This window comes from Heloderma suspectum, chromosome 14 (assembly GCF_057233095.1).
Source record: "Heloderma suspectum isolate Gila_16-S chromosome 14, 16-S_ref, whole genome shotgun sequence".
In the NCBI taxonomy this organism is placed as follows: domain Eukaryota; kingdom Metazoa; phylum Chordata; class Lepidosauria; order Squamata; family Helodermatidae; genus Heloderma; species Heloderma suspectum.
The window spans coordinates 17782005-17792473 of record NC_139471.1 but is presented as its reverse complement, the minus strand read 5'-3'; the positions used below and the strand labels follow the sequence as shown (position 1 = coordinate 17792473).

The following is a 10469-nucleotide window of genomic DNA, read 5'->3' as shown; positions in this document are numbered from 1 at the left end:
CGTGACTTAAAAAAAAAAAAAAGCGCGTACGGCTAATGGCGGCCCCCATAGGGAGCCGCCATTCACGTTCCTTATTTGGTCGCTGTAGTCTATGTAAAGATTACGTAGACTACGGCGAGTATAAGGGCAACGCTATTTGCGTTGCCCTTATTTTCGCCGTAGTCTACGTAAAGATTTACGTAGACTACAGCGACCAAATAAGGAACGCGAATGGCGGCTCCCTATGGGGGCCGCCATTTGCGTATGCGTTTTTTTTTTAAGTCATCCGTGATAGGCTACGTGACGATTAACGTAGCCTATCACGGCTGACTTTGCAAATCTAGCCGTGATAGGCTACGTTAATCGTCACGTAGCCTATCACGGGGGCGTTTTTGTTTTGTTTTTTACTTTTTATTTCGCAGCCGGGCTAGGCGAGCCACCTCCTCCCCGGCCTGAATTTCGGCCGGGCGAGGCGGGAAGTCTCACCCCTGGCCTGAATTTCGGCCGGGCGAGGCGGGAAGTCTCACCCCTGGCCTGAATTTCGGCCGGGCGAGGCGGGAAGTCTCACCCCTGGCCTGAATTTTGGCCGGGCGAGGTGGGAAGCCTCCCCCCCCCAAGCCTGAACTTCGGGGAGAGCAGCGAAGCGCCTCCCCCCCACCGCGAAGCAAGCTGCGAGACCAGGTAAGTGGCTTTTGTGCACCCCGTCGCTTCCTTGAGTTCCATAATAGAAGATGGGATATAAAGGTAATAAAGATGTAATGTAAATATATGTGCTTCAATCATTGCAGCCTGAGGATGTAGACAGGCTGCAACCTACCTTCTGTCCACTTCTTTCTTGCCCTTCATGGCTCATACCATCTAACCGGATTTGAAGGGGAGATGATTGCTTGAGTTCATGAGGCAATGAATGCCTCGTTACAAACTGTCCTATACCTGGAAATCTAGCAGATTAGGGAGAAGCTTAAGATAGAACACGTCCCCCTGACATGCTGGTTTGCTATGAACAAAATATTTGATGGAGGGTATGGAGGAACGATCGGTATTGTGAGCCTCATGTGAGCTCTGAAGTGGTACAGTCCTGACACTGATTTACCACCTCAGAGAGAGCTAGGGCCCAGGTTTTCCATTTGCATTGTACAATCCTTGCCGTTCTACAAAGGGCTTGAAATTTCCTCTAATAATTCATCCCCAGCGTGTGCTCACTTGTCATATTTTCAGATCGCAACCAGTAGCCATGGCCTTTTGAAAAATGGAAAGCAATAAAACTGTCAGCTCTGAAGACATCTGCCCACAAAGAGGAGTTGTTGAAAAATGGAACCTCTCTTTGGAAAAGATTGCTGTCAAAACCCTTGGTGAACCCAGACACTGTTCTGCTGTTGCTCAATTAACACTGTTCTGGAAGGTTCTATATATCTATAGCTATATATAAATATACAAAGGAAAGATTACTCTGGGCTGCGGTCATGCTCCCCTGGGGAGCAAAAGAGTGAAATCTTCACACATGCTGCTGATGGATGGATTTGATAATCAAAATCCCAATGACACCTACAATCCAAGGCATGGATATCATGTGAGTTTATTATGGGAAAGACCTGAAAACAATATTCATTTTGCTTTGAGAAAGAGGGGTCATCCATCCACTTATGGCTTGTAAACCCAATGGAATTCCAGTGCCTGAAGCTGCTCAACTATCCTGGAATGTAAGACACTCCAAAATGCAGTTGTTTTTGTGGCTCTCCAGAGGAAATAAGGAATTCTCATTTGGCTCTGGTTTTCCTCTTCTTTTCTTCTCTACCAGTTCCAAGCTAGAGATGAGTTAACAAGCAATGTTCAAGCTAGCCAAGTTTCTCCCAAATTCACCTCACTACTTGGGGGGAAGGGGGTAGAATCATAGAATCATAGAATAGTAGGGTTGAAAGGGGCCTATAAGACCATCGAGTTCAACCCCCTGTTCAATCCAGGAATCTAAGTCAAAGCATCCCTGACAGGTGGCTGTCCAGCTTCATCTTGAATGCTTGTCTCGCCTCGATTGGCACTTGCATTTGTGATCACTATGTGTTTTGCACAAATGAGAAAATGGCACAAAATGAACATCCAACATGGAAGTTGCACAAGAGATTCCCAAATGTGTGCAAATCTTTTGAAATTATGCACATTTATGCCATGGACTAGTGATTGAAAAGGCGTGCATTTTGAGAAATTTACTCATTGTTCAAGTACGAATTTTGCAAATGTGAGGGCAAGTTTGGGAATTTGCCAATGTTTTCAGGGAAAATGCACTCCCACTCGGAGTTTGTGTGCGGGATTGTGAACGGGGCATATCTGAGTGACTTGCCAACTGAAACAAAATTCTCAGACTTTATTTTTATTATTTATTTATTTATTTATTTCTATGCTGCCCAATAGCTGAAGCTCTCTGGGCGGTTCACATCCCTATTCCAAACAAAGATGGGCAATCTATTAATTTGATTTTCTCATACATTTGCTTTGAAAACAACAATAAAAGCAACCTACCCCCCCCCCATGTTCTTCCTGGCAAGTCACTTTGTGAATTTTGTTCAGTTCTTATAAAAAAAGAAGAACTGAACAAAATTCTCAAAATGGCAGTGCCCAAATATAATACATACAGCTATTCCTAGTATGGAAAGGATCATGTTACTTACTCCTGCTTGCCACGTAGCTGTTAAAGATAAGGAGACAATATATGCTACTATGCTATAGTTTTATGGTTTAGTCTGTGTAAGCTGCCCAGAGAGCATTGGCTACCAGGCAGTGTGGAAACATAATGAATGAAACTGAAATGTTAGAAAAAGAGCTGGCAGCCTTATATCAGCATGGTACCGATTATTGAATACATACGGGACCAAAGCCAGACTTTTAAGAGCTAGGCACTCAAAACCCTCAGTGAACTTGTCTATTCCACTTTCTCCCACATTTAATTTTTGGTTAGATATCATTCTTGCTTTATTGCATTTATGAAGAAAGTTGCAAATGTTGTTAAATGACTATTAAAAATATGAACCTAACAAAATTCTCACCCATCCCTATTCCCAAATTATCCTCCGTGAAGTAAATAGCCAGGTTTTCCCCTTGTTTACTTTTCAGGAACTAGCTGAGAGTGCATAGCAGAATATCAAGGTGATATTGTGTCAAGGTGACGCAAGGGGATGTGGTGAATAAGGCCACAGTTTCATTAATAAGAACAACTGCATGCTCTGCAGTGTGCTAGTTTTAACTTAACTTTGGTGCCGTGAGGCAACTCAACATGGTTATTGATAGGGCACGGTTAACCACTCTTATCCAGGTGTTAAGGGAGGGCTTTCTGACTCACTCCCCCTCCCCCAGTCCCCACAGCTTCAGGTAGATGAAGCAGGTGGCCTCAAGGGAAATCTATACCCCCTGTTCTGAATCCAACAGCCCTGAAACCCTGGAGAGCTGCTGTCAAGTGCTGTTGACAAAATTGGGATGGATGTGCCAGTTGTTTGATTCAGTATACAGCAGCTTCATATGTTCCTGTGAGTGGCAGGTCAGGGTGTAAAGAATCCTCTAGCATTATCAACATGCCTGGGTGCTTAGCTAGGGATGTCAGAGAAAGCACATGCAATCAGCAGGATGTGCCCATAGACTTATACGCAAAATAGAGCAGTTAATCTTGCGTATAAGCCTATGGACACACAGCCTTATATGCAAGACTCATGACTCTATTTGTGTATACGTCTAGGGGCACATCCTCCTGATCGCCACTTTTTTTTAAAAAAAGACATTTTTTAAAAAAGCAATTGGCAGGGACAGGGAGGAGGCGAACAGCTCTGGCTGGCAGGAAGGAAGGTTGCAAAAGCCCCCAAGCCAGTTCCCCCCCCCCCCGGAATCCGAGCGGAACGGAACTGCTCTGGAGGATTCGGGTGGGGGAGGAACAGATCACCTCCCCCCCCCATGGATTCCCCACCAGAACAGATGGTGGGGAATCCGTACACCCTTATGCTCAAATCCCTACTTATTCAGATCTTTCCACACAAATTCCTGCCCAAATTGGGACCAGCCTAATTCATATATAAAACACACCTCTCTGGCACCAGTTGACTTAATATACTTTCACTTCAGCAAAGCTTTCAACAAACTCCCCTGATCTCCTGGTTAGCAAGCAAACTAGCTAAAAGTGCGGTAGATGAAACAACTATCAGGTGGATCCACAGTTGGCTACAGAATCGGACTCAAGTAGTACCAGTGGGATCTTCACAAACTGGGGAGAGGTCGCAAGCAGGGTATTGCAGGGCTCAGTGCTGGGCCCAGTGCTCTTCAATATTTTTTAATGACTTGGAGGAGGAGGTGCAGGGAATGCTGATCAAATCTGCGGATGACACAACATTGGGTGGGATAGCCAATACCCTGGAAGGCAGAAACAAAATTCAAAGTGATCTTGATAGGCTGGAACACTGGGCTGAAACCAACAGAATGACATTTAATAGGGATAAATACCAGGTTCTGCACCTAGGAAAAAGAAACCAAATGCACAGTTGCAAGATGGGGGATACCCTACTATTCTATGATTCTATGATTCTATGACTTCGAACAACCAGAGGTAATAGTGTGAATTAGTCACACACACCCCTAAAACAATGACCCAATCAAGTAAACAACAATCTGCTTGCAGAAAAAAAGGGGAGGAGTTCTTACTTGGCCCATCTATCTATCTATCTATCTATCTATCTATCTATCTATCTATCTATCTATCATCTACAACATCTATATGCCACTCTACATCTAGAATGATTCCAGAGATACAAGGTAAGCTAAAAGAATAAAACTCCATGTTAAAAAAAAATGTTATTTTTAAGAGACAGAATTCTGATAAAAAACATGGTGGGTCAGTCAAGGAAGAGTTCCTAAAATGAAGATGTTTTCAGGAGGCACCAGAAACACACAGTGTTCGGGCAGGGAGTTCCATAAAAAGGAGGCCCACATAGGGATGTACAGACTGTGTAAAATCCACTCCGTCTGTGTTTCGTGGATTGTCAGGTGCCTTTTGTTGCATTGTCCGTCCACTGACGGATGCATTTTTTTTCATCATGCAGAAAAAATACGCAAATAATTCCAAAAGTATTTACATAATTTACCTTAGTACATAACATTTAGCATATTGTCCCCCATTCCATTTAATGTTTCCTCAGTGGAAACTTATGTATTTCCCTACAAATTTATATGTGTACATTTCGGAAAAGTAAAAAAAAAAAAAAGTCATCCGAAAATCCACAGACTCCACACAGCCTGAGGGGGTCACTCTGCAGCGGATTCCACAGGTCGGATCCTTAGAAATCCAAGCTCATTTTAGTCCATCTTGAATTTCTCCAGCATTCCTAGGCCTCACATGAAACCAGCTGGACTGACACCGGACCCTGAAGGTAGAGTGTGCAGTTGCCACCAGGCAAACAGAGTCCTAGATAGGAGCCAGGCAGGATTATGTAGCCTTCTCGGTCTGACAACATGCCTCACCTCACCTCTCAGGGACTCTCAAAGCTACTCCCACCCACAAGGTACATGACAGGCAGGGAGGTGAGCAGGTCTCTCCTTGTTCTGTGGATTTACTGTGGCTGTTCATTCCACACCTCCAGAACTCCATCTCAAGTAGGATTTCTCTAGTTCATTCTGGAACTGGAGCAAGGACTTCTTCTTTTCTTCTGCTGCTTTCAGTGCCTTTGGTTCATTGATTTCTTCCCTATCTTTCTTTCTACCCATTTGTATCTTCTCCCTTTTATCTCTGTGTTTATTCATATATTTCTTTCCCCCAATCTACATGAATGATGCAGACTTGCGCATTTATTTGGGATGGGGAAGAAATCTGATTCAGTTTATTTCTGACCAGATTTTATCCAATTCACAGCTCCAATAGCATAAGAAGGGCCCTACTGGACCAGACCAAGGGTCCATCTAGTCCAGGATTCTGTTCACACAGTGGCCAACCAGCTGCCCATGGAAATCTCACAAGAAGGACATAAGTGCAATAGCACTGACCCGTTCATGTTCCCCAATAACTGATAGATATTATTTGTTAAAATGATACATTCTTGAACTGTACTCATTTCTGTCACACCATCTTGCATTCCTGAAGTTAGCTAACTGCGTATTTTCAGTCAAGACTCAGTGTTTGCGGCACTGCTGTGTCTATGTTCTATCTATCCTTGCTGCATAAAATTTCTTTCATTTAACTGTACTGGATGTTGCCACACCGGGTTGTATTTTTAAGACATGAATGGGCCTATGTCATCTTGAGATCTTGTGCTTTCACTTCCCACAGCAAATTTAGTTTGGTGTACACTGTACCTACATTTTAGGTATATAAAATGTATTCTCTGCCTGAGGTTAAAAAAAAAAAAAAAGACTCATAGAATAGAATCATAGTGTCATAGAATAGTAGGGTTGGAAGGGGCCTACAAGGCCATCGAGTCCAACCCCCTGCTCAAGGCAGGAATCCAAGTCAGAGCATCCCTGACAGGTGGCTGTCCAGCCTCATCTTGAATGCCTCCAGTTTGGGAGAGCCCACCGCCTCCCTAGGTCATTGGTTCCATTGTCGTATTGCGTATTGTCGTATTCCGTGATCTCTGCTCCTCCAGCTCCACCACCCTCCAGCACCTGAAGCCCTCTCATTCCCTCAAAAGAGTGCATATCCCCCACAGGCTAGAGCATGAAAATACCCGGGGGGGGGGGGTTTACACAGGTGTGCATGTGCAAATTGGTGCAAATTCAGAAACAACACAAAAAAACAGATTCCATCAATGCGTGGACGATGGAACGAAAGGTGCCCGACAATCCGCAAAAACAGAGATGCAATGGATCTAACACAATCCATACATGCCTACATAGGCATCACACTGCCTCTAATACTAGAGGTAGCATACAGCTATCAAGGCTAGTAGCCACTCATAGCATTATCTTTTGTACAACTTACAGCCAGATATCCATACATTTCTGAGCTAGCAACAGGATTCTCGCAATTAAAAAAAAATGCATTCAGAAAATCCATACATTTGGAAATGGACAGAAAAAATGCACATGTTTTCTAAATGCATACATGCCTCAGTCAATGGGAGAAAAATGCACACTGAAATACATACAAACTTCTAGGCAAAAAAGAACGAAAGGGGGGGGGAAGTCACAACCTGATATGGACTCGACTCAGAATGAGGTTTGCAGTGGAAACAGGTCTTGAAAGCCAACTGGGTTGCATCCAGACTTGAGTGTGTCTTCTCCAGTGGTGGCTGATGACTCCAGTTCCAAAGGGGCTGTGATGCTATTCAGGGTTTTAGTTTATTTATTTATTTAAAACATTTCTGTCCCACCCTATATAATTAAGATCTCAGGACGGCATACAGATAAAATCAATTTAAACAGTATAAAACAATAAATAATTTAAACACCTAAAACACATTAAACTATTAAACAAACTAATACCAGTTAAACTCTAAAACAATAAAACAGTTAAAACAATGTGCTTGGGAATGCATTTAGCCCTCAAAGGCTTTGGTAAAAAGCCATGTTTTCACTCGGCGCTGAAACGAGACCAATGTCTGCGCCAATCCGGTCTCCAATGGGAGGGTATTCCACAACCGGGGTGCCACAGTGGAGAAGGCCCTCTCCCACGCCCCACCATAGTGTATGTCTCAGTGCTATCCAAGGTGCTGAAAGGTGCTATCCAGTGTGCTGAACCCTGTCCCTAAAATGGGTTGAACTTATTAAAATGGCTGATAGCAGGGCTAGCAAAATTGAGTCCTCCAGATGTGTTAGACTATATGCAAATTTTAGGCAAATGCATGTCCTCTTTTGGGGTGATGCATTTCGTTTTTGGTTTTTTTTTGGTTTTTTTTGGCAAGGCATAAGTGGTCTCCCTGCCTCTTGAGCCTTTAAAGCTTTAGCTCATGGAATGCTGAGCAGACATGGTGGGGTGGAGCAGACAGAGCACCCTTGGCTCACCCTAAAGGTGAGCAGGCAATGAAAGGCATTAATTAGCAACTTGGCTGAACTGGCACATTGAGCCAGGGCAGTATTGCCCAAATAGAAAGACCCTTTGGGCCTCCCCACAGCTGCCTCTTCAAGCTGTAACGTTCTTTGGAAAGATGCGATGCGTTTCAATAGATCCTGTTTTTGTTTTATGGTTTGGCTAATTGCACAAAGTTGTTTTTAGATATATGTTCTCTCTGTGTATACTTTGTATATTTAATAATAATAATAATAATAATAATAATAATAATAATAATTTGGTTGCTCATTTCAGATCTGCGTTTATCAAACGGTGGCCCTTTCATCCAATTACCATGTTGTGTCTTCATCCTGGTGGGGATCAAACAAACAAATGAGCAAAATGCACACACATGGAATGATAAAGGATCATAGCAAGAGAAGAAGAAAAAAATCACTCTTTGGTATGCATTATATACATGGAATATCATTGAGATACCAGTGGTATCATTGAGATCCCATGCTAAGATAGATGGATTACTGCAATGAGTTCTACATAGGGCTGCCTTTGAAACCAGTCCGGAAACTTCAGCTAGTCCAAAATAGGGCAGCAAGATTGGTAACAGGGACTGGCCAACAAGCTCATGTTGCACCAGTACTTTTCCATCTGCACTGGCTGCCAGTCCATTTCTGGGCCCTATTCAAAGTGCTGGTAATAACATTAGAGCCCTTAATGGCTTAGGGCCAGGTTATCTGAAGGATCGCCTCCTCCCATATGTGCCTACCCAGACCTTAAGATCTAGGGGTGTACAAAACCCCACTTACCTGGCTCCGCCGGGTTCCGCAGGTGGGGGGAGGCAATCCGTTCCTCCCCCTCAGAATCCTTGATGCGGGGGGAGGCGATCTGTTCCTCCCCCCCGAAATCCTGCCCGGCTGGCTCCGCTCTGCGGCCAGGCTGTGGAGCCACTGGCCGGGTCAACCCACAGCAGGGCCTCCAGCCGCTGCCTGGCTGCTGCGGATGCAAATGGCGTCCTGTGTAGGGGACGCCATTTGTGTCCCTACACAAGCCCATGATAGGCTATGTAAATATTTACGTTGCCTATCACAGCTAAAGCAGGGATGCAAATGAGTCCCCTACACCATTTGCGTTCCTGCTTTAGCCATGATAGGCTACGTAAATATATACGTAGGCTATCATGGGCCTATGTATATATCATTTGCAGCCACAGCAGCCCAGCGGCGGCTGGAGGCCCTGCTGTGGGTTGGCCCAGAGCCAGAGCCGGAGCCACAGCCAGGTAGGCTCCATTTTGCATGTGTTTCGTGGGGTGGGGGGGTGGGCTTCGCTCCACCATGGATTCTGGGAGGGTGAATGCACTGGCATTCAGCCTCACTGGGATCCGTGGCAGAATTCTCCGCCATCCCTATTAAGATCATCCTCAGCAGCCCTTCTCAGTGAGCCCCTACCAAAGGAAGTGAGGTGGGCAGCTACTAGCCTTTTCTTCTGTGGTACCCCGGCTGTGGAATGAGCTTCCTAGTGAGGTTCGCCTGGCACCTACATTGTATTCCTTCTGGCGCCTGGTGAAGACCTTTTTATTTTCCCAGGCATTTTAGCATTTTGGCTTTCTAGTCTTTTAGCTTTGCTGTTTTAAATCTGTATTTTAAATCTCTGCATTGCTGCTAGGTTTTATTCTGGTTGTATTGTTATATTGTGGGTTTAATGCGTTTATAATTTATATTGTTTTACTGTGTGCTTTTTGGTTTTAATTTTTGTGAACCACCCAGAGAGCTTTGGCTATTGGGTGGTATAGAAATGAATATATATATATATATATATATATATATATATATAATGATAGAGATAGAGATGATAGACAGATGATAGATGATTTAGGTATAGATACTTCTCTTTTGCCTATTATTATTATTATTAAGTTGTGTTAGCTAATCTGGATCTGAATGGGAGGAGAAAATAAGTGGCAAACCTATCTACTGAGTACCTTTGACAGTGTACAATAGAGTGAATGATGTAACAGTAAGAGGGTTAAGAGAGTGCCATTGCGGCATGATTCCCACTGGTTTCTCCTGCTCTGAAATACTCTTAATTTAATAGACAAACATTCTAGGATGAAGGCTCACTAGAGACACAGCTGATGGGATAAATATCATGAGATTGAAGGCCTACTGGGACAGCCTGTAATTCCCTTACTGAAATCCCAAAGTGCTACCTTAAAATTAGATGTTGTTAAGGAAAGTAGCACTGAAGAGCTATGTTTAAAAAGGGAGGAGTGAGGTTCAATGCAATATTTCAGCATCGGGGCATCATTAGGTAGGTCAGCCTATTAAGTGTTGCTTTGCAGCTATTTCTAAAGGCAGCTTAGAAATACTTTGGCGAATCAGTACAGCGTTCATGTGATGATGAGCTGACATTACAGGCACACTGATGGGAGAATAATGATAATATCATCATCATCATGGCGATCACTACTGACTGAGTAAGATTGTCTTCCAGAGACAGAGTCTTAGCAGTGGGTCTGCAGGTG

General features: G+C 43.9%; 1 protein-coding gene across 1 annotated transcript in view; it reads left to right on the top strand.

Annotated features, from left to right (window-relative positions):
- The first annotated feature begins 1197 nt into the window (after positions 1-1197).
- Positions 1198-10469, top strand: part of LOC146335728 (uncharacterized) — a 31200-nt gene continuing 21928 nt past the window's right edge. Inside the window, exons 1-2 of the mRNA XM_084821503.1 lie at positions 1198-1549; positions 8246-8393. Coding sequence (XP_084677629.1) covers positions 1481-1549; positions 8246-8393 — 217 coding nt within the window. The 5' untranslated portion in view covers positions 1198-1480. The remainder of the gene's footprint in view (positions 1550-8245; positions 8394-10469) is intronic.